Source organism: Chiloscyllium punctatum, chromosome 2 (genome assembly GCF_047496795.1).
Source record: "Chiloscyllium punctatum isolate Juve2018m chromosome 2, sChiPun1.3, whole genome shotgun sequence".
NCBI classification, from domain to species: Eukaryota; Metazoa; Chordata; class Chondrichthyes; order Orectolobiformes; family Hemiscylliidae; genus Chiloscyllium; species Chiloscyllium punctatum.
The window spans coordinates 62,352,648-62,377,763 of NC_092740.1; the positions used below are offsets into that span (position 1 = coordinate 62,352,648).

A 25,116-nucleotide genomic window follows, 5' to 3' on the forward strand; every position below is an offset into this window, starting at 1 on the left:
TGCATAACTGGTGTCATACTGACACTAATAAATTATTAATTGTATGGTTTGCAAATGTCTTTTTGGCCTGTTGGCAGCATTGTATGACAGGAAAATAATATTTATGTGTGCACTGTGAAGGAGCAGCATGAGCATATGTATCTCAAATATTGGAGGCATCTTTTCCTTCACGATAATCTGAGATTGACTGAGCACATGTCAGAGCCAAAGGTTTTGGCCATAGTCCTTTTATTAGATTAGATTCCCTACAGTATGGAACAGACACTTCGGCCCAACAAGTCCACACCGATCCTCCGAAGAGTAACCCACTCAGACCCATCCCCATACCCTATAGTTACCCCTGACTAATGCACCTAACACTATGGACAATTTAGCATGGCCAATTCACCTGGTCAGCACATCATTGAATTGTGGGAGGAAACCAGAGCACCCAGATGAAACCCACACAGACACAGGGAGAATGTGCAAACTCCACACAGACAGTCGCCCAAGGTGGGAATCAAACCCAGGTCCCTGGCACTGTGAGGCAGCGGGGCTAACCACTGAGCCACCATGCCACCCAATTAGTTTGCATGCTTTCTCGTGAATGATAACTTGATCAGGATAGCCATTATCACACAGGCTAGGTTTTGATTTGAATTGGCTCCCATAATTAATTCTTAGTCATTTGAATGGATTCAAATCAGAGATCAGTAGAGTTTTGGAAGGGATTTAAGGATACAGGGATTGTTTGGAATATCAGCTTTGATTGTGTTGAATAACACAGCAGACTTGAGGGGCCAAATGGCCAACTTTAGATCCTATTTGTTTTATACTTGAAAGACATACATTGATTTATGTACTCCATATTTACATTGCAGTGATTTATTTCTGAGATGCTGAAATATTTAATGGTGTTTGTGTTGCTGCATTTCCTGCTTTCTAAATTTTAAATAATTCTGATGTTCCTAAAAGCAATCTGATGAAGTTATTTCTTGAAACAGAATAAAGGCAAACAGACCACTTCCTCCTCTGGTCCTGGAGCAAAACCAAAGGCAACAGAGAAGGTAAAACTCAACTGATTTTCTTCCAGAAGGGGAGTTTAACTCACTCTTGTTCAATACTCCAGGACACGATTCTCTAAGTTAGTTTCTCTCATGAGTTTGGGGTGGTGATAGAAGTGATGTTAAAGGATGTAATACCACTCTGTCAAGGTTATAATTAACAACAATAACACCAGCTATTTTTCATGATTGGCAGATTCTACACCTTTTAATGAGTTTTGTAAGAAACAAAATGGTGTGGATTTAGTCATTTATAGGTCAAATGCAAGAACAAGAGAAAATGAAAGAACTGTCATTGATAATTTATTCCCATCACCTCATCTAACCCCAGAGTTACCCCCAGGGGTAAATAACTATTTAGAGTGTTTTATTTCCATTCAATTTGGACCCAACATTCACCAATTAAAAGCCCCAGTTTTAACTGATACATTGCCTTTGATCATCTGAGTCATTCGGCGACTTTTAAGCACTTTGTCAGTTCCTCAGTAACATCAAGATTGAGCTCTCTGCTCTGTTAGGGACTTGCCAATCAATGTGACTGTTGCTCATTTCTGACTAATTCTAATCTAAGAAAATGGATCAAAGTTAAGAATTGCCAGGGATTTGCTAGCTACAGTATATTTTTTAAAATATTATACTATTGTGGAATTGTAGCATTTTTATAATCAAATTGGTTTGATTTTACTCAGTGAATCTCATGTCTTTATTATGTTTGAGGTTAATTGTCATGTTTTCTGACAGTTACCGTCAGAGGCTGAGCTAATAGAATGCATGGCATCAGAGTTCGACTCTTCAACTTCACCTTCTGGTGCACCACTCTCCAAGCAGAAAGAGGTATGGCCTAATTCTACTAATGTGTATATGTATTCTACATTCTGAACTGAAAAATGCTTTTCCTTAGAAATATGTTTAAATCGCTGCTTGTTTTCATAGTTGTCAAAAACGGGGCTGGAGCCCCCAAAATTTATTAGGACTACATGTGTGTACTAAAATTACTTTAATTCCTTTCATGTGGCTGTGTATAGTGATTCTCATTTTAATACAATTGAATATATTTTCATAATCAACACCATTTACCTTGTCTCTAGAACCTCCCTGGTCCAGAATCAGTCAGTGGATAGTCTTGCAGTGCATTTTGTAGGAACTCCCATCTGAGTACTGATGCCCACTCCCATATCTAGCAAAGTTAAAAATCACACAACACCAGGTTATAGTCCAACAGGTTTAATTGGAAGCACACTAGCTTTCAGAGCGTCGCTCCTTCATCAGGTGGTTGCCTATTGGAATTTGGAAACTCCGCATCGCCAATTGTCCAAGGGTAGAATCGAACCTAGGTCCCTAGTGCTGTGAGGGAGCAGTACTAACTACTGTACCACCATTCCACCCAATCATGCCATGGAACAGACCGCTCATCCAAACTGAGTGAATGGTGGATTTAAAGATGCAGTCTTATATCTCTAACAATTTGCAAATATATTCCCACAGGCAGGCCATAATACTAAAAGTGTAAGCAAGACAGCTTCAGCACCCAAAACCAGCGACGTAGGACCGAAATCACCAAAGGTAAAGACTGCAGGAGCAGAAATAAACAGAGAATGCTGTAGAAACTCAGTATCTGTGGAGAGAGAAACAGACTTAACGTCATATGTCCAGTATGACTCATCTTCAGAAACAGTTCAGAACAGCATGCTTTGTGTTTGTTTTGCATTTCCAGCATCTGCAGTATTTTGCCTGCATATGATTAGGGATGCTTGGATGTGAAATCTAAAACCATGCTTAACTTAGCACCTGAAGTTATCACTTAGTGAAAGAGTTTCTTGTAACAGGGAATCAGTTATGTTGAGGAATTGCATATTAAATATCCAGCAACACAGGCTGTTTGACCCATCATTGGAAAGTTTATGCCAACAAAATAGAATAGATCTATTCCTGAGTTTGCTGAATGAGTGGTCTGTGCCATCAGATTTTCAGTCTCTCCTCACTAGAAATCCCCCATGTAAATGACAAGCTTGGATTCAAAAGTGTATTTCCCATGAGGTGGGAAATGCTTCAGGTTCTGAGCTGAAGGGCAGTGGGAGTTGATCTTTGACACTCGCCAACTCAAATGCCTGGGATAATATCATTCACATTTAAAGGGAATGTAGCTGTGCTACTTACAGAGCTAAAAATGTGTTGCTGGAAAAGCTCAGTAGGTCAGGCAGCATCCAAGGAGCAGGAGAATCGACGTTTTGGGCATCAGCCCTTATTCAGGATTGAGGAGAGTGTGCCAAGCAGGCTAAGATAAAAGGTGGGGAGGAGGGACTTGGGGGAGGGGTGTTGGAAATGCGATAGGTGGAAGGAGGTTAAGGTGAGGGTGATAGGCCCGGAGTGGGGGTGGGGGCGGAGAGGTCAAGAAGAAGATTGCAGGTTAGGAAGGTGGTGCTGAGTTTGAGGGTTGGGACTGAGACAAGGTGGGGGGAGGGGAAATGAGGAAACTGGAGAAATCTGAGTTCATCCCTTGTGGATGGAGGGTTCCTAGGCGGAAGATGAGCGCTCTTCCTCCAGCCGTCGTGTCGCTATGGTCTGGCGATGGAGGAGTCCAAGGACCTGCATGTCCTTGGTGGAGTGGGAGGGGGAGTTGAAGTGTTGAGCCACGGGGTGGTTGGGTTGGTTGGTCCGGGTGTCCCAGAGGTGTTCTCTGAAACGTTCCGCAATAGGCGGCCTGTCTCCCCAATATAGAGAAGGCCACATCGGGTGCAGCAGATGCAGTAAATGATGTGTGTGGAGGTGCAGGTGAATTTGTGGTGGATATGGAAGGATCCCTTGGGGCCTTGGAGGGGAGTAAGGGGGGAGGTGTGGGCGCAAGTTTTGCATTTCTTGCGGTTGCAGGGGAAGGTGCCGGGAGTGGAGGTTGGGTTGGTGGGGGGTGTGGATCTGACAAGGGAGTCATGGAGGGAGTGGTCTTTTCGGAGCACTGATAGGGGAGGGGAGGGAAATATATCACTGGTGGTGGGGTCCGTTTGGGGGTGGCTGAAATAACGACGGATGATATGATGTATATGGAGGTTGGTGGGGTGGTAGGTGAGGACCAGTGGGTTTCTGTCAGATTTCTCCAGTTTCCTCATTTCCCTTCCCCCCACCTTGTCTCAGTCCCAACCCTCGAACTCAGCACCACCTTCCTAACCTGCAATCTTCTTCCTGACCTCTCCACCCCCACCCCCACCCCCACTCCGGCCTATCACCCTCACTTTAACCTCCTTCCACCTATCGCATTTCCAACACCCCTCCCCCAAGTCCCTCCTCCCTACCTTTTATCTTCGCCTGCTTGGCACACTCTCCTCATTCCTGAATAAGGGCTGATGCCCGAAACGTCGATTCTCCTGCTCCTTGGATGCTGCCTGACCTACTGTGCTTTTCCAGCAACACATTTTCAGCTCTGATCTCCAGCATCTGCAGTCCTCACTTTCTCCTAGTGCTACTTACAGAGTCTGGAAGGAGAGAGAGATTCATCTTCACCTAGCGAAACCTTCCCTTCCACTGCTGGAGTCTCCATGGCTCTCCCTTTTTGAAGGAAAGAATCCCAGCACAGCTGTGCAGCAATTGGAGGAGCTTTTGACAGCCTCATCAGTGAGATGCCTTTAAATGTTCCAAGGGAACAGATTACACTCATAATTTAATGAGCTGAACCCATGAAAATGTTACTAGTTTTTGACTAAGGGGAATCACGACCTCAGTCTGAGTATACTTAGCTGCAGTCACCACAGCATTATTTAGGGTAGTATGGAATTGAAAGAATCTAATGGCTCACCAAACTGACTGCCTCCCGTTAACTACAATTGATTGGCTGTGCTGTTAACCTGCTTGGGACATAAGCAATCACAGAAATTACAAGATTATATTTCAACTTTTATTTTTACATTTTCTGCGGTACTTTGAGTAACATTGACAGGTGAACATATTTTGTACGCATGACAAGCAGAACTGGAGTCCTGCCGAATTTAGTTCATTCTTCCCTACCAGAATACAGACACGTTCTTGTTTCTATCTTACTGCTTGCTCCAGCTTCTTGTCCATTAAGGTTGAAATAGATTTTACATTTAATCTACTGCATATCTCATTACACTATTTTTTTCTATCTCTTTCTTTGCAGACAAAAACTCAACCCAGTGCAAAAAAAGCCCACAAGCCCTAATGTCTACAAAACCAGGTAACCGTATATAGAAAATGCTAATGTATCCTCTCCTATTTATTTTATTGTACATAGTAGACAGTGGTAACTTCCCAAATAAAGACATAAACAAAACCCAGCTTGAAGGCCAGACCATGGTTCATCCAACTAAGCCAAGTGGTCTTGCTCCACTATCACTGTATGTACCTTATTACAGACCCACTATTCCACCAACACTTGAGGAGATTTATTATTTTCACTGTTCATCATTTTATTTTCATTGCAAACACACAATGATGGAAATATTGCAATCATCATAATCCATGCAGTCGAATTGGAATCGAGCAGTTAAAGCTGTCACTGAAAAAAATCAACTGTGTTCCTGCTTGCTGCTGCTTTAACTGAGTCCTTTCTTTAAGTGACTAACACATCCTCCTAAGTCAGTTAATTGCCAACTGTGTGGAGTACCAACTGTTCACTAAAGCCAATCAAGGAAGAAACAGGAACTCTCCTCTAATCCCTACAGAAAATGTCTGAGTCTCCATGTTGGATAAGCCAAGTTCCCACCCATGAAATTCTTCCAATTCTTGGCCCTGGTGCCCAACTCCCAGGACTTAGCCATTTATCAGCTGGAGGAAGTTGTTTGCATGTTATGGAGGTAGCCTGAAAGCACAGCAGCAGTGGAGTTGTTGAGAGTGGTGATGGTGGTTATTGAGGGAGAGTTAGGGAAGCTGACTCCATGTTGGCAGAAGTAATCAAGGTGCAGCATGTGGGTGGATCCTTGGAGGGAACAAATATGACAATACATGGTGACAACGAAGTTACTGCTACAGTTGCTTGTGTGAATGATTATGAGTGCAGTGGCATCAGAATGGAATGGTGGAGCGAACAGGCCAAGTCCAATAACAGAGTGAATGGGCTGATTCCCGGAGTGACTGAGCAAACAGGCCAAATTCAGTGGCAGAGTGAACTGGCTGATTCCCGGAGTGACTGAGTGAATCGGCTGATTCCTGGAGCAACGGCAGAGCGAAGTCCTGGATGGAGGCTGGCAAATGGAGGCCTCATGCTCTGGGGCTGACAGGCATGGACTGGAATTTAAGTACCTGTAATATCATTCTGGTCTACTTTAACTGTTCCATGCTAATCTTTTTTTACTCTGTAATTACACTTCAAAGTATCTGTCCCTCGGTACTCTGTACCTAAGATGGTGCTGAAAGGCAACATTACAAACATTTCATTGCACTCATTCAAGTGCATGTGACAATAAAGGCTATTTTGAATCGGAACATGACCAAGGAAATTTTTAAAGAAAACTTGATTCCATTAGCCTGGAATTCAAGTTAGATTGCCAGCACTTGAGTGGCTATGGAAATTGTTGACAGCAGGAGGTGTTTCTTATGAATTCGACGGTTGGAAAGAACTCTTGGTGGTGGCAAGCTAGGGAGTTAGAGCAATGGAAATTCAGGACTGAGTGCAAGATTATTAACAAGGTGGGCAATGGGCAGGAATGAAGTCAGCAGGGGCTACTGAGTAATTTTTTGTTGTCTTGGTGATTAAAACCAATGCTGAGACTTGCAGTTGTTGGGAGGTGAGAATAGAGGAGGCAGAGGTGAAGATGACCGGTGAAGATGACCGGTGAAGATGACCAGTGAAGATGACCGGTGAAGATGACCGGTGAAGGAGTATAAAAAGCAGGGTGGTTACCTTTTACTCTGTAGAATGTTTCTAGTGGGCAATGAATGAGGCTCAGTAACTCATGATTTGGACCAAATCTGTTTGTTTGAAGCTGGCTAAACCAGTTGTGTACCAGCTATTATTAAGCCTGTGTACCTTGGATTTAGGGACAGCAATTGGTGATTATTCCAGGGAAGTGATTGGCATAGGATTTGGTGAAGGTCTTGATGAGATCAAGGGCATCAAAAGTGGAGGTAAGGGAGTGGTTGAGCACTTCAACAACTGTGGAGTTGGCAAAGTGAACAGAGGACCAGTTGTCATTCACAGTCAGCCCTGTGGTCTTGTCTTTTACCAGTGTAGATGTAATGTGTGACTGATCACTCAAGGAATCTTGAATTGCACCTTCTCACACACATTTTAGTCTTGACACTATAGAAACATTAATTTTCTTCCAAAAATGTGGCTAACTAGGAATCTGTTCTAATCTCTCTGCCTGTAACTTGCCTGTGTTGGAAGGACAGTATTATGAAAAATTTCTGACTCTGTGGCAGGAATACTACCGTCTGTATCCTCTAGGTACTGGGGTACATCTATGAGAGCTGTCTGGCAGACAGCTAAACAAACACTTTAGTATGAATATATTTATGATATCATGTCCCAAACATCTCTATCACTGTCCTTGTGAGACTTGTCTATTGTAGGATATGCTCACCAGAAGTCCATTGTGAAATAACTTTGGCTGGATGCAGCTTAGGTGCTGTGCTCACTCTCAGTTGCTGAATTAATATTCTTTTATCTTGAAAACTAGATAATACAATGATCAGATTACTTTACAATGTGGAAACAGGCCCTTCGGCCCAACAAGTCCACACGGACCCGCCAAAGCGCAACCCACCCATACCCCTCCATTTACCCCTTACCTAACACTCCGGACAATTTAGCATGGCCAATTCACCTGACCTGCACATCTTTGGACTGTGGGAGGAAACCGGAGCACCTGGAGGAAATCCACGCAGACACGGGGAGAATGTGCAAACTCCACACAGTCAGTCGCCCGAGGTGGGAGATGAACCCGGGTCTCTGGCGCTGTGATGTATGTGTACAGAATGTACTCTGAATTTAGGAACTGCAGTTGTCCACTATCGTGAATCAACAGTTCAAAACCCAGTGACTTTAGCCACTAGCAGCTACAAAATTGTATACCATCATCATTTACAAGTAGCCACTTATCACTCTTACATCACCATCCAACTGTGATACCAGTTCTCATCCACTGGGGACTATAGAAGGATGTGTCGAGTGCACCATTAGACATACTCCATAATGAAGAACACATTTTGGTAAAATACATTGTTACTTGTATGCTAATGATCAAATTCAGCATAATATAGCTAGAGCTCTGTAGTCCCACAATGAGAATAATGTCTTGTCATCCTATCACATCCAGTTGAAAATGATAACAAAAAAAAAAGAACTAAATGAGAAGAGGAGGTCTGTTAACAATGAAAAAGCCTGAAATTTACAAGCACCTTCAGTGAAATATTTTCTGTACTCTCCCTGAGATTCTGATCATCAATGCCAGCGTCCAGCCAATCAAAGTCACTCCATATGACAACTAAAAACAACTGTTCTCTACCTTGCTTAGAACAGGAAAAGACTTTTTGTGCAATTCTCCTGATTCTCTCCATTATTTCACAGGAACTGTAGAATAATGGATGGCAGCTTATACCATTTCCCCAGCGTAGTACCAAAGTTTTAGTGGGCAATCAGGGAATCCAATTGAAATTTTACCTCTTAGTATTCACTGGATTTACTTTTATATTATTAAAATAATACTTTTTTCTCCCCCTCTGCAGGTCCGGGTTTAAAACTGACCACTGTGCAACTTTGTCTACTTTGGGAATGTGCCTCCATTTAAATAAATATCTGTGGTTTTCTTTCACTTTGAGCTGCTGTAACATGTTTTGTGGAGAAGTAATGTACTGAACATCAACATTGAGCACAATCAAACTTCAAACTCAACTTATTAATCCTAATTTTGCATCACCTGTTCTCTGAAGATTTACAAACTGGATTTATATATTTAAAAAGATTTTTTTCTCTCTCTAAGGGGAAGGATGCTATATTTGTAGGAATGTTTACTCATATTTTATGCCACAAAAATTTTCGTGTTACATTTTTGGTATTGTATGATAATTATCACAGGACATTAGGATGTGTAGTTCTTACATTTTCATTTTGAGTCAGGAGATGTCTGAAGTCTGTGCACAATAATGAATTTTGTCTCTGTCCCTCTCCTTTGAAACTGTTCTGAGGCCGAACCTGACTGTTTTCAACCTTGGTGTGGTACTGAACCGCAGGATAAGCTTCTAACCATATATTCATTTCCTCATCAGAACTGCTTACTTCCATCTCTGAAATTATTGCCCAACTCTATCCCTGTCTCAGCTCATCTGCCACTGAAAACCCATGTTCATACCTGCCTCATCTCTGACCTGCCTATTCAATTACTGTACTGGCCATCCTCTGAGCTCCCATACAGGTAACATCCTGTTGCCCATCTTCTGACTCACACCATTTCTATTCTCCGCTCAACCTCATGCTGCCTGATTTGCAGAGAATTGTTTCCAGATCTACAATGTATTTAAAATTTTTATCATTGTATGAATTGCCTTTCCCCATCTGTAAGCCCTCAAGGATATCTGCACTCCAGTCAAATTAAAAGTGGAAAAAGCTGGAAGTACTCAGCAGGCCTGACAGCATCTGTGGAGTGAAAAACAGACCTAACACTTCAGGTCAATGACCTTTTATTACAGCAATCCAATTCTAACCTCCTGAGTATCCCTGATTTTAATTCCTTCACTATTTGTGGTCATGTCTTCAGCGACATGGACCCTAAGCCTGGGAACTCCCGCCATAAACTTGTGCCTCCTTTAAAACACTAAGATTTGCTTTTAAAGAAACTTTTAGCGACCTGTCAGAATGTTATCTTATGTGGCTTGGTGTAAAATTGTGTTTGGGAACTCTCCTGTAAAGACCCTCAGTATGTTTCACTAAATGTGTTACATAAATACAAGTTCTTGAACAATAATGTGTTTACGTTGTGTAAAAGGCTGATATAACTGTTTGAATATACTATATTTTCCTAACCTTGCACCACATAAAGCATTTTGTTTGGGACTCAGTTGTTCAAGTTTACTTGTGGACTATTGCTTTGGGTGTATTATAGAAATTGAATCAGGTGGGTTAAAAGGTAATTTGAAAATAAACTGCAATTAACTTGTAAAATATAGTTGTCATTTTATTTGTGTATCAAATTAATTTGATTTCCAATAGAAAGGACACTTTTTGAACATTCAAAATCAAGTGATGCAGAACACCAAGATCAGTCCCAAAGCCTACACATTGCTATGATATTTAGCAAACACTGTATAGTGTCTCTAAACTGGAAATCTCAGAGCTATGACAAATGTTGGATCTACCTGGGCTTTAGTTTGGGCTGTATCAGTGTTCTGTTTACTTTATTCTGTTTTCTGGTCCTACTCTGACACTGCCTGAGTTTGCTGTGGGTTATTGTTGGAGAAAGTGAGGACTGCAGATGCTGGAGATCAGAGTTGAAAATGTGTTGCTGGAAAAGCGCAGCAGCTCAGGCAGCACCCAAGGAGCAGGAGAATCGATGTTTCGGGCATGAGCCCTGACGATTCTCCTGCTCCTTCGATGCTGCCTGACCTGCTGCACTTTTTCAGCAACACATTTTCAGCTGTGGGTTATTGTTGCTAGTTTTACATCATACCTTCAGTGGAATGGCAGTAGTGTGATTTTGTTGCAAACCTATTTTCCTACACCTATTTTTAAATGTTCTTTTGTTGTTCTTTTTGACATTATTCACTTGATACTGTGAAAGCTGGTTAAGCTATAATAGCAGTTTAGTGAGATCTAACAATACGCAGTAAATACTGGGAAGTTTTGGTTTTGAGGTGACTCCAATTTCCAGCATTTGTCTCAGTGGTTAACCACCACATTACCTAACTAAAAAAAAAGGAATTGACTAGCGTGTTGCAGTGGGAATTGTCCGTTTGGAATGCTGATGAGGGATGGGAAGATATTTAGTGGCATCACACTGAAGAGATTGTGAAGGTTGATTTAGTAAAATTGGAGGCTGATGAAGTGGAATATTAAGACAAAGAGAATCCTATAATTTTGGGTGGAAGGGAAAGGTGCAAGAATAGTAGTTTAGGAGCTAGATTGGATGTGGTCAAAAGCAGTATCATTAGTAGTGTGTAGGAAGCTTCAGTTGGGGGAAAGAGTTGCTAACATTCATACTTTTAGCTTTCAAAACTGCATATTTTACAAAAGGATTTATTAGTCACCGGTCTCCTATAGCAAGAAGTTAGAGCTTCCCTATTGACTTTTCTGTGTAATTGGAATTTTGTTTTAGGATGAAGTAAAGGCAAATTAAGACTAATTTCATACACTAAAATTTGTTTTATCTATAGCTTGTATTTAGACTATAAATATTCAAATGATGAAAATTAGGCAATGAAGAATTAAAGTTGCTCCTTGGAATTAAAGAAAATGCAGGAAAATTCTAAGATTTTTATCTATCATTGCTCTGAATAATCCTGTAAAATCAGTGTCCTTTAAGCAATAAACAAAAGCCAATGAACACAATCAAAAGCTCAACACTTAATATTAAGCACACTTTTATTCTCAACGCAAGAAAATCAATTGCTAATAATTTTAAATCATAAAAATAGAAAAGTTTGCATTACTGCAGCATTTTTCACAACTTGAGAATGCCTCAATATGCTTTACAAAGAAGGAAGTTGTCTTGAAATATAATCACTTACCACAAATTTATTTTAGTACAGTTACTTACTCTGGCAATTCAAAGGTTAGTTACATTGTTTAAAAATCAATTGTGCTAGTTTGCATGAACAAAGTTAAGTTCCCTATCAACCAGACGCATTGTGCCCAGTTTATCAGCTGTATACATCTCTTGTATAATCTCAAGTTTCATTTTAATTATTGCTCATAATGATGTGTTCAAAATAATATCTAAATTAGATAACACAATTTTAAAAATGTGGTTTATAAGTTGGCTTATGTCATTCAACTGATATTTAGCTCTTCTGGATTCTATATTTGTATTGTATTTTCTTACAATGCATTCAGAATCAAAATGGCATAAACATAGTAACTATAGGCCTACTGTCTAATATAACATTTAAGTCATATTCAGATGTGCTTTTGTGATGCCAAGGCATTCAAGGCTGAGTACTAAGTGCTAGAAAATGTAACTAAAACTTTTTTTCCACTGGCACACATTAGATGGGCTGAAGGGCATTTTTCTCTGTTGTATATCTCCATCACTCTATAATATCAATCACTAGAGGTCATGATCAAGACAAATTTAATTCTCACATAGCCAGACATAGAAAGGATAAAATTTGCAGAATTCTATGCTAAAAGCTGTAGGAAATGGACTAAATTGGTCAGCTCTTCTAAACAGCCTGAACATTAATTATCGACCTGTTGGCAAATTTCTTGTGTTAAAGATATTATGAATCTATTAAGCCAGAATGTTGTCAAATCTGCATGTATGTACAATGGAGCTAGAAATCAAACAAACTCATATGCACCAGATCCTGACATATGTTTCTGTTAAGCCTTGGATGGGGCAAAACTTCCACAAAGCTGTTAGATAGAGCACTCACTCAGGAGCTTCCACAATCGTGGCCCTCAGAGGGACCCAGTGCATAAGATGTAGCAGCAGGCCTGGTGAGACTAGACAGACTCACCTAATAAAAGCCACATGTGAACCCTCATTATAAGATTCAGGCTTAGATTAACTGTGCCTCCAAAAAAAGGAGAAATATGTTTTATTTACTTAACTAATTACCCTCTTTCAGAGGGTGACCCACCTATTGAATAGCAGGACACCAAAATATGAATGAAGAAATTCAAATGCTATGCAACCTTCAGTTCACATTATAACTGCAAAACAGTAAGACATAACAGCAAAAGAAATAAGGAATTAAAAAGTCTAAAATTAAGCCACTTTAAAAAGCAAACCTCAATTATTTCACAATTTTGTAACTTTCTTTCTACTTAAATAAAAAGAAAAAAGATTACCTTCTCTAGCTTAACTGTTTAAAGCTAAATTGGCTCAGGATTTAAATTAGGACAGGTCTTATTCTACTCATTAACAAAATCACAAATAATTCTGTTTGGTAATCCCATTCCCTTTAATTCTATGTAATAGGGGTTTTAGACATCAGGCTGTCAACCATAGAGTTCCACCTAACCAATAAACTATTTATTTCTTTAAGGAATTCACAAATACAGTAGTCATCAAATCACATTCACTGTCCTGAGATAACAGTCTATCTTTTTATGGGGTGAGGAGATTCTGCAGTCGATACAGAGCTAATAATATCCTAAAGTTTTATGCAGAGCAGGTAAGAGTTGAAAAATGTAAAATATGTGCTCACAGCAAATACAAAATATGACACCTCAAGAATTCCTAACTAAGGTACCAAGAATCACCAATCACATTTAACTGTCTGCTAAAGCCTGTGCATTGATACAATTTCCTTCTAAAGTGTTTCTTTGGAATAATACAGAGGAAGTGACATTTTTAAAAGATAATGGTTATTAATTTTTTTACTTGGATGCGTCATTTCAAAGTAAATGATCTTGTTCTTAAGAATGGAGTTTTCTCTGCAAATTACACTATTTTAACTTAGAAAATTTAAATTAGAATGAGCTCAGAATCTCAGAAAATTTCCTTTGAAAGCTATGGTATGGTTTACTGTACAATTTCTGTGGATTATATTTCTTCAATGCACACTTTAAAAATATATGTTACCCCAATATTTACTCTGTAGCAAATACAATTCCTGCTATAGTCCGCCACAAGCTTTAACAGCTCTTTTCAATCATTTTTCTTTTAACCTATATTTGAGTATTGATGATCCTGCATCAGCAATGGTATCCCTACACATGAATTTTCAAACTTAGTAAATAACATTTTCCCTGAAACATGATAGAACTTTAAGACAACATAGAAAAGAACAGTATCTATGTAAGGGAGCTGATGAAATGACTAAGGATGCAAAACAATAGAATTAATCAAGGGATTTTAAATTCTCCAACCATGTAACAATCTTAATAAAATTCTTGTCCATCCATCGGATGTTCTCCTCAATTGTTTCAATTGCCTGCTGAACACATCGGAGCTGTGAACCTTTATCCTTTAAGGATTCAAAAAATCCTTGCACCTAGAAAACAGATTAATGAGAATTTATCCCTTTTGATGAAAGTAAGTGATTAAAACTGAGAAATGAATGGTTAGTGAATCATAATTAATCGTGTTCTACAAATTTCAAAGCTATAAAATAAAAAGTATATGAAAGTATATTATGAATTACTCCAAATATTGCATCTTGTGATTTGTTCCAACAGTTCCATCATTTTATCATCAGATAAATATTGCGCTGTTAGAAAAGAACAGGAAAAGAGGAAGGAGGTGTACGAGAAAGAAAACCACCTAAGCATTATCACATCAAGGATGTTTGAGTAGGACATTGATAATTCCCCTGGTGGTAGCACAAAGCCTCAAGAGAAATAATCAAAAATTTAGTTCTGCCATATACTAGTAGGATGACCACATTTATCCCCAAACATCCTCAGCTAAGGAACAGTAAACAAGCAATGCTCCTGGAAAGCAGAATGGGGGTGTACGTGCACGCACGTATGTGGTGTCTGTGTGTCTGTATATACAGCAAATCCAAGAAAAATACAAGGAACAGCACCAACCACTCTATTTGGCTCTTCTCAGTCTTATGAAAGCTTTTGATTCTGTCAAGTGTGGAATATCCTTCCTAAATTTAGATGCCCTCATAAATTTGTCACCATTCTCTGTCTACTCCACAGTGAGATGTAAGCTGTAATCCTCACCAACCGAATTACCATAAACTCTTTTTCAATATAATAAAATAAAGAACTGTGGATGCAGGAGATTGAAACAGGACTCAAATAAGGCTGTATCATTGTCAACTACTGCTCCTCCAGTTCAAAACAAAAACTACTCAAACTTCACAAACAAAAGCAGAACTTGCTGGAAAAGCTCAGCTGATCTGGCAGCATCTGTGGACAGAAATTGGGTTGAGTGATCCTTCCCCAGTCCCTTCCTCAGTCTTTGAGCTTCAATATGTAGATGATGGTGGCAGTATGCACTAACACAGCAACTGAACCCCATGGTATTATTGCCTCTTCCAAAGCATGTGGGAAATGTTTCACTAAACATCCAGAAAACTTATGTGTTAGTGTGAGGAAGAAACAGAAAAAAATTCCCCCATGACCCTTATGTAAATTACTGGAGATCTGCTATCATCTATGTAGAGGTGTACAGCAACTAGGGACAGAACTTCAGGAAATCAATTGAGTGAAAAATAAGAAAGACTAAAAAGTGATTTTGATAGAATCACACCACAGGTTTTATATTGCTGGATGGGTATATTAACTTTTCCTACTATATGAAGACAGTGAGTCAGAATCATTAAAAAATTGGAACCAACTTAAATACTGCATTTTTCTTCATAGCGATCTACATTTTACAAAATCAGGATATAATAAAGTTCATTAATAAAGTAACACAGCTGATAATTTTTGTTACCTACCTCTTCAAGGTGAAGCCTTGTTGAGTAGTGAGATGTAATGCCAGTCACAGTATATGCAATCGAAGGTGATCCAAGTTCAAACCTAAGGAGCAATTTAGATAAGTAATGACAAGATTGTTTACACCGTTCAAAAACAAGTAAAAGGGTCTACAAGGGTCAAGACAAATAACAATACAATTTCAAGCCAAAATTTACATCTTAGTTAATTCAAAACTACCTGTGGTTCTGAATTTGTTGAGGCTGTATTTATCCCCACTACAAAATCCATAAAATACAGACCATCCTACGAAGAGAGACTGGTCCTGAATTCAAGCCAATATCAGTCAGTTTTAGATTTCTCACTGCTGCATTCTATCACCAGGTGTGTTCCTTTGATTACTAAACAAACATTACCACCTCTTCTCTTTCCAAATGCTGATGAACTCATTATCTTTCTGGAATTATTGCATTCGATTTCCTCTTCTAGGCAGAGCATCTGGATAATCGACACTAGTGCTCACCACACATGCAGTCAATGCCATCCTGCTAGCATGGAAGGCAGGCCAGCAAAAGGGAGAAGGGGAATGCCATTATGAATGTAGGGTAGTTAACAGGACAGTGAAGCCAAATCTGGGGCATTCAGACTTAATTTACTGGAACAAAATTTTGAAGCTCAGGAACAAAATAGTTTTAAATACACCTTCTAATATAATTCACAACAGTATCGGGGTTCAACTCAATTAATAATGTATAACTAACTCCAATTGCTGATCTTTATGTAGTTACAATTCTTTTCTCGTCCTCTTCGTGCAGATATATTCCTAATGTAGGTCTCTCTAACATGCATGTGTTTTTCTCTTTCTTATTTTATGTACAGTATGTTGCTGTATACCACTGTTAGCTAAAGTTGAAGCTGATGGAATTGAAGGTACGTTATGAACCAGTTAGATTTAATCACAAGAAACAAAGGAATAAGGACAATTGATAGGTATGCTGATTCACAGGATAGCGCCCCCCAAAAATTTGTTTTTCAGGGTTCAAATATTAAATCAGATTTGTTAATAACTTAGATGAGGAGCCAGAAACATAAATGATTAGTTTGCAAATAATCTAATACTGATATTTTACAAAAATACCAAGCATTAGGAGCAGTGTAAATGGAAAACTAAAATAATAAAAAGATTTGTGACTGATAGATTAATTAAATGGGCAAAACTCTGACAAATGGATTTCAAAATAGGCAACTTTTCACCAAAAAAGACAGATGATAGTATGCTCTAAATGGTGGACGGCTGGAAACACTGAAGACACAGAGGAGTCCATGCACATAAAACCTTAAAATGACATGAAAAGTACTGAAAATCATCAAAATAAATGGAACTAGACCTTTATATATAATGGGATAGTGCATAGGTATGATTCAGCTCAGATACCACACCTGGAATACTATGTGCATCCCATTTTACAGAAGGCATTTTTCAAAATACAACCTAGCAGAATTATATATGGACTCCAATTGTTACATTATGAGATTAGATGAACTAGGAGTTGTATTCCTTGAAGTTTAGATGAAAGGATGATTTATTTGGTGTTTTCAAAACACGAAGGGGAAATAAGAAGATAGAATAAAGCGTTAGTCCAACCATTTCCAGCTGTTTCAACTATGAGATACCCCTCACCATAAGGTCAGAAGTGAGATGTTTGCTGAAGACTGCACAATGTTTATTTTACTAATTCATGAAATGTGGCATTGCTGACTAGGTCAGCATTTGTTGTCCATCCCTAATTGCCCTTGTTCAGTACCATTTTCAGCAACTGAAACAGTCTGTGTTTGTACACAGCAAGAGCTGGATAGGCTTGGTCTGATTAGTGGTAGATCTCATTCATGCCACCCAAGTGCCAGGCAAGGGACCACTTCCAGTGAGAGAATTAAACTATTGCCATTTGACATTCAGTGGCATTACCATTGCTGAATCTGTCACCATCAATATGCTGGAGGCTACCATTCCCGAAAAACCAAAACTTAATGGGCCATATAAATACAGTGAGCAGGAAGCTGGGAATTCTCACCTCTGAATGTCCCAAATCTATCCATCAGCCACAAGACACAAATCAGGAAAGTGAAGCAATACCCTCCACTTGTCTGAATGCATGTAGTTCCAGTAACATTCAAAAGTAAAACTCAATTTGAAACTGTCACAATGAGAGTAGAGGGACAACCTAGGACAATTTAATGTCAAAGACATGAAATTAGAACATAGAATGCTTTGTCACATGTGGTAGTTGGGGTATAAAACATTTTCCAAGAAAATATGGATAATTATATGAAGCTGTGGAAGATACAGAGAGAGACTGAGAGACTGTGCCATTATTCCAGTTTACTCCAGCAAAGAACAAGCAGGGCTACAAAAGTTGAAGGGTTTCTTTCCTAGTTGTTAATGTCAATGAATCCATGGGGACAAATGTCAATTTCTGTTTTACTATTTTTCTTTCAAACATTGACTGAGCAGCAGAGGAAAATCAGAAGGACAGGATCTCAACTCCTTTGGCATATGGGTTGCAGGTTTTAGACACACTTGCAAATAAGATCCATTGCATACGTAAGGGAAGCTGGATAAATATGAACATTGCAATTTTGAAGTGCAAATAGGCTACCTTTGCCAGGTAGTCTTTTCTAAAAAAGGATCAGCAGGTGGTCACTGCATAAAATGACCTGTTACCCACTTGTGCTCAATCCCTCTCTACATTGGTCTGGGAGGCAGGAGGTAGACAATGAGCTATATAAGGAAAGCCAATCCAATACCAGCTGCTAATGATGCTGGATCTTCAAAATGGTTCCAACTTCATGGATACATGGTACACCCACTCCACCAACTCATGCTCTTTTGGGTATTTGTCTAAATTCATCCTCCAGGCACCTTAGCTGGCTAGCTTTCCAGGACTTCACTTTTCTGATACTTCTCATCCCATGTCTGAACTTGTATTTCTCTCCCTCTCTCATATCTTCTCTTTCTCAGCATTGCCTATGTTTGAACTCATCTCATTCTATTTGCCTCTCCTCCCCATCAGATAACAAGAATTGCACAAAATCAATAATTATCATGAGGAATTAATTTTGTTTGCTATTTTTCTTTTCTTGCTGTCAATATTCCTTGAATTAGGAATACCTATCACCATTTAAACATGCTATACATTTCCTTTTTCTTCATGTCATTCTACAATCTTTCAGTTTTGTTTTCCTCTTTGGCAGTGGCACGGTGGCTAGCACTGCTGCCTCACAGTGCCAGAGACCTGGGTTCAATTCCAGCCTCGGGCAACTGCCTGTATGGAGTTTGCACATTCTCCCTGTCTGTTGTGGGTTTCCTCCAGGTGCTCTGGTTTCCTCCCACAGTACAAAGATGTGCAGGTTAGGTGAATTGGCCGTGCTAAATTGCCCGTAGTGTTAGGTGTAGGGGAATGGGTCTGGGTGGGTTGCTCTTCAGAGGGTCTGCGTGGACTTGTTAGGCCAAAGGGCCTGTTTCCACACTGTAAGTAATCTAATCTAGATCATTTTCATCATCTCCCTTTCAACTACTGTTCTAATTTAGACAGAAACAGCTCTCCTTTTGCCTTTCATTCAACCTTTACCTTCTACTTCTCTCCCCTACTTCACAGAAAAACTCTCACCATTTCCTACTTATTTTCCCATTCCATTTACTTTTCTCTTTGCAAGCTTTTCCCTTTTGGCCCAGAAACTCAAACACACTGGCTGTTCTCTACCAAGGAAATTGAACTGCTTATTCGTGCACTGACTGAGTTTACAATATACCTGCAGACAATGTTTACTGAACACATTTGATACCATTTTGAAATGTAAGCAGCTGGTTTCCCATCAGCAAAAAAAAACCTGCAGCACTAGAGTGCCTGAAGATAACAGATAGGGAAATTAGTAATCACTAAAACCCAGAGAACAGATAAAGGAGGACATGTGATATTGACTTCCAATGAAGCGTTTCATGGCAAATGTACTCCTGAATCTCCAGCGAGATATAAATGTGTTCAGAGATGTTATTACACATGCCTGGAGCAGGTAGGACCTGAACCCAAGTCTCCTGGGTCAGAGGTAGAGACATTATGCCACAAAAGCCCTCTCCAAACAAATGAATGGCTTATTTCTTTGCTACATTCCCCTGTGTAAATTTCTGTAATCACACCATATTTTCAGTTCTCTGGGTTGAAGACATAATGACTAAATAGAAAATAACCATGGAGTTACTGGTTAGACCTGGACTACAATAATTAAAATAAAATTAGATGACAGGAGATCTTGTTTAAAAGGTTTGTGGCTCTGTACCTGAAGTGCTATACCCTGGACCAGTTGCTGCAAGGTGGGAATAGACTGAGTGGCTTGTTATTATTATTTTTGTTTTTCAGTCAGCACAGCCAAAGGATTGAATGACTTCTTTCTGTGCTATAACTATGGTTACAGAAATTTACATAAGACAAAAGTTTTGCAAAAGCCTCAACTGTGACAGAAGTGGAGGGGAGGAGGCTGTCCAAGCAAACAGTTGTCTTTCTGTCGTTTGAAGAATGTTTACCAGTTTTCTCTCCTTGCTCCCCATTGTTTCAGAATTGCCATCTAGCGGCCTGGAAAAGAATTGCATCATTCAGTTGCAAAAGGAGAGGTTAGAGAACTGTATTTTTCTGTTCCCGGGCATTCCCTTTTTTAGTATGAGAAAATGATACTTGCATCACCTTTGGCAGAGCCTGCTTGACTATCCATAATCAGATAGATGTGGGGCAGATTGCAGGTTTCCATCAGCAATTACTCAGAATGGGACAACCCCAGATACTCATATAGCTGGTTCAACTTTAATGATTTTGGAAAGAAGCCAAGCCCTACCTTAGCAACTCGGGTCATGATCAAATTAACATAATTCTTATTGATTAAAAAATACTAGTCAATGAAAATATAATTTCTTTGAGGTCAAACAATTTGAGCACAAAGATATGTCCTAGATGTGGTGGGGGCTGGTACAATTGCAACATTTAAGAGGCATTTGGATGGGTATATGAATAGGAAGGGTTTGGAGGCATATGGGCTGGGTGCTGGCGGGTGGGACTAGATTGGGTTGGGATATCTGGTCGGCATGGACATGTTGGACCGAAAGGTCTGTTTCCATGCTGTACATCTCTATGACTCTATGATTCACCAAACTGAATGAAATTTTAGTCAGCTGGAAAATAAACATAGCAGCCTTACAATTTTGTTTCTACACTTCAATGTAAATCACAAAAACTATAACATTGAATAATACATTTAAATGCTGTTTTGAACTAAAAAAGGACTACTGATTTAAAATAAACATCAAACAATTGATAAATGCCACACACTCTCTACTGGTGGATTCTTATTATTGCTGAAACTTGCTACCACTGGGAATAATTATGGTAACAGCATGACTGCGTCTAAAGGGAAATTAGATCAACGCGGGTGAGAAAGGTAAAAAAGAGAGCTCTGCTGATTGAGTTAGATGAGGAAGGATGGGTGGAGGCTTGCATGAGCATAATGAGTGACATTGACTATTTGGATAGAATGGCCTGGTCATTTGCTGTATAATTCTGTAGCACACAATAAAGGAGATACTTAAACCAAAAACAAAGTACAAAAAAAAGGCATGTTCCTCAATGCATGCACCTCAACAATTGTTAGCTTTCCATGTCTTTTTCAAATCATTTGCACAGAAATATATTTTGGAGTCAGTTTTCAATTTTTTGCCACATTTTCCTGTCCTGACATGGGGGCCAAATTGCACTGGGTATGCTTTACAGGTGGCAGGAGGATTTCAATTCTAAGTTTACACAGAGTCACAAAGTATTATAGCATAGAAAGACGCCCTTCAGCCCATGATGATCCCGCTGGTCATCCGATACACATCTAGTCAAGTCTCATTTCCCAGCACTTGGCCCATATGCTATGGTCTTTCTAGTTTCATTAATAATCTCTTACATATTATGACGATTTTGCCTCTACCACCCTTTCAAGCAGTGAATTCCAGATACCTCACCACTCTCTGGGTCAAAACTATTCTGAAATCCCTTCTTAACCTTCAGCCCCTCAAGTTTAAAGTTATGTCTCCTGGTTACTGACCTGTCCAAGGGGAAAAAATCTCCTCCTAATCTACCTGACCTATGCACCTGATAAACTTCATACACCTTAAATCAGTGTCCCCTCAACTTTCTCCATTTCAAGGAAACAGCACCTAGCCTCTCCATTTTTAAAGAAATGTTCAGTCTAGACAACATGCTGGTGAATCTGCTCTGTACCCTCTCTTGTGCGATCACATCCTTCCTGTAGTGTAGTGAGCAGAACTGCGCCCTGTAATCCAACTGTGGCCTAACTAACATTTACACAGATCCATCATAATCATTCTGTTATTGTATTCAATGTCTCAACTAATAAAGACAAGTATCTCATATGCTTTCTTAACTGCACTATTCACATGCCTGGTTACTTTCAAAGTTCAATGGACAGGAACATCAAGGTCCTTCTGGTCCCATGTATTTCCCAGGGGCTACCATTCATCGTGTACTCCTTTGCCTTGTTAGTCTTCTCAAAATGAATCATCTCTCACTTTTCAGGATTAAATTCATTTCCCAAGGTGCTGCCCATCTGACCAGCTATCACATTAAGGCTTTCCTCCTCACTCTTTACCATACACCAATTTTTGTGTCATCTGCGAACCTATTGTTCAAACCTCCAACATTTGTGACTAGATCATTAATGTACACAACAAACAGCAATTGGTCCAGCACTAAACCCTGTGATGCACTACTGGGCACATGCTTTCAGTCAAAAAGACACTCTTTAACAAAAGACCTTTCTGCCTCCTGCCACTAGTCAATTTTGAATGAAATTTGCTAAACTACCCTGGATTTTACCTTCCGACCAGTATCCCATGTGACACCTTGTCAAAATCTTACTCTTATCATAGATGTCAACTGCACTAATGTCATCTAAACACTTTCAATGCCAACCTCAAAAATTCAATCAAATTTGTAAGACATAATCTGCCCAATATGCCCATGCGGATTTAATCCTTTTCTCTACAAACAGTGATTAATCCCTCAGCATTTTTGCCATAAAATGACCCTACTACTGATGCCAGACTCAGGCCTATAATTGCCCGCTTTATCCCGATCACCTTTCTTGAATAATGGTATCATGTCAGGATTTAAAAATAATGATGTGGAGGTGCCAGTGTTGAACTGGGGTGGTCAAAGTCAGAAGTCAAATGACCTCAGGTTATAGTCCAACAGGTTTATCTGAAACCACAAGCTTTCGGAACACTACTCCGTGACGACCTGCCCCATGGACTTTCTACACTCAAGATGTTATGCTGCTTTTTAAAGACATGGTATTTTTCTTATCCAACTCTGTATATTTCTCAACAGCAAGGGTTCTCTGGATTTGTTGCACCTCTGCACCGCCCACCCTCCACCACCTCCACCACCTCCCCCCCCCCCCCCCCCCCTTAACCTTCATGTAGTTTTGAATAACTCCTACTTCTCTGATGCAGATTTTCCTACAAGTAGCTACACATGGTCTGACTCCCATTACTATCACCATCAAATTTCATTGGCACAGAAATGGAGCAGATCATGAGATTGCAGCCATCTGCCGCAAAACCGTGGAAGCATTAAGTTCAGACCTTCTATAATGTTGAAGGAGTCTGGTTGGCTTCAGAAGGAAATGAATATCCTGTAGCTCAGAGTTGTTGTGAACCAAGGCAGAAATAGGATTAGAAAGCAGAAACCATATGGAAAATTATTTCAAAGGGTGCATCCAACTTCACATGTTAAATGAAATGTTGCATCCAAAGATGTACATGGCTTTTTCCTGCAGTGATTGATAAGAGCTGTTTTGAAAGTTCAAATTACCATTAAACAATATTGTGCAAAAAGAACATACTTCAGATGCATCAGAATACATAATCTTGATATTATCTGCATTGCACAACAGTGACATTCAGATTCTATTATGTGAATAGCCATTTTGCTTTCATGATGTCCTTCAAGTTCAGCTCAGTCATCTGCTTGGCCATTTCAAATCTTTGACGAGAACTGAACCTTTAGCTGTGTTTGAAGACTTTAATGTCTATAAACCTGGAGGCTTTGTTAGCACAGTCATTCAATGAAACTCATCATGAATTCTTGGCTGAGTAGCATAGCCATTAAAGAACTTTACTGAGCAAGGGTTATTGAAGCAGTTGTCCTATAAAATGTGAGCATAGTCACTTTGACAGAAGTATGAACTGTTAAGAGGATTATGGTTTCTTTAAAGTGGATTTTTATGTGCTTTTTATATATTTTGACAGATGTGAACTTCTCAAAGATATCCCAAAGTTATTAAATAACTGGTGAGTTCTATTTATAGTGGACAATGAATGAATAGGTGGAGAGGGGTGTATGGGGTCGAGCAGCAATGGGGTTAATGAAGTGAAGGTTAAGGAGCCTCACATTCATCGCTGAAACTGGGTTGGTGGCTTAGAAAATAAAGACATTAATCTAGCTGACTGTGCATCAGGCTGCTTCTGACTCCATCTTGGGCATGGTGCAAGAGACAGAAGGCTTGAATCCCCAACCATGAAAATTGTATCAGCAGGCACTGACATATAGGACTGAAGACAACAAACGCTGGAGGTCACAGCTGATCAGACAACATCCATGGTGAGAAAGCAAGCTAATGTTTCAAGTCTAGATGACTCTTCATCAGAGCTGATGAAGAATCATCTGGACTCAAACCGTTAGCTTGCTCTGATATTCAATATCCCTGCATCACCAGTAGGGGCAATTAATTTCCTGTGAGACTTTAGATGCTGAGCGCTATAGTATCAACAAGTACCACGACTTCAAAAGGAAGAATAAGTTGGATTCCCCATTTCAATCGCTTTCCAATGCAAGCCACATTATCAGGAAAATGATGAACAGAGGCTGCAATGTCTCTTAACAAAGAGAATAAAAACATCATACCTACACAGTACCTTGTGCTTTGTAGAAGCAAAAGCAAACAACATCTCAGCAAATCACTCATTCTCGTAGTAGCAAAACAGTCCAACACCAACATCTCCAAGTCATGAACAGGGCAGAGTTTCCTAATTATTCTCAAAATGGAAATCAATTCAAATTGTTATTAGAAACGAATATAATATATACATACTTTTCTATTAGCTTGTCCCAGTTCTTCTTTAAAAATTCCCAAGCAAGATGGTATCCTGTTGGATGTTTGCTCACGGATATAACAATGGAAGGCAGATCTTGTGTTTTGACAATGTCACCTTGCAGACTTTGGTCCATTAGCCTGATTATAAGACAATAAATTCGAGTTTCCAATGAATATATTTATCAATGAGGCTAGGAGATGTGATGCACAACATAAAGCTTGAACTCTTTACCTGGGATCAGCGAGATAGGTCCATAAAATGAATGAGGTTTCTTTGCAACACAGTGTTTTAAAGATTGCATTTTTGATACAAATGTTCTCAATACTCAACTTCAAGTTAGTTCTAAATGTTTGCACTGGTCTTTATAATAAAAAGATTTATGCAGT

General features: G+C 39.5%; 2 protein-coding genes across 14 annotated transcripts in view; one reads left to right on the forward strand and one right to left on the reverse strand.

The window, feature by feature from the left end:
• The window catches only part of cast (calpastatin), a 205,213-nt gene extending 195,061 nt beyond the window's left edge, over positions 1-10,152 (forward strand). For 9 of the 10 annotated variants that reach the window (XM_072583271.1, XM_072583353.1, XM_072583301.1 and 6 more), the window contains 5 exons: positions 984-1,046; positions 1,785-1,877; positions 2,529-2,606; positions 5,173-5,229; positions 8,721-10,152. In XM_072583271.1, the coding sequence (XP_072439372.1) occupies positions 984-1,046; positions 1,785-1,877; positions 2,529-2,606; positions 5,173-5,214 (276 nt within the window). In that variant the 3' untranslated portion in view covers positions 5,215-5,229; positions 8,721-10,152. The remainder of the gene's footprint in view (positions 1-983; positions 1,047-1,784; positions 1,878-2,528; positions 2,607-5,172; positions 5,230-8,720) is intronic. The other variant, XM_072583321.1, reaches the window with a different exon arrangement.
• A 1,398-nt stretch (positions 10,153-11,550) lies between these two features.
• Positions 11,551-25,116, reverse strand: part of LOC140484693 (endoplasmic reticulum aminopeptidase 1-like) — a 97,794-nt gene continuing 84,228 nt past the window's right edge. For all 4 annotated transcript variants that reach the window (XM_072583407.1, XM_072583397.1, XM_072583387.1 and 1 more), the window contains 3 exons: positions 24,727-24,867; positions 15,549-15,630; positions 11,551-14,147 (listed from right to left, as the gene is read on the reverse strand). In XM_072583407.1, the coding sequence (XP_072439508.1) occupies positions 13,995-14,147; positions 15,549-15,630; positions 24,727-24,867 (376 nt within the window). In that variant the 3' untranslated portion in view covers positions 11,551-13,994. The remainder of the gene's footprint in view (positions 14,148-15,548; positions 15,631-24,726; positions 24,868-25,116) is intronic.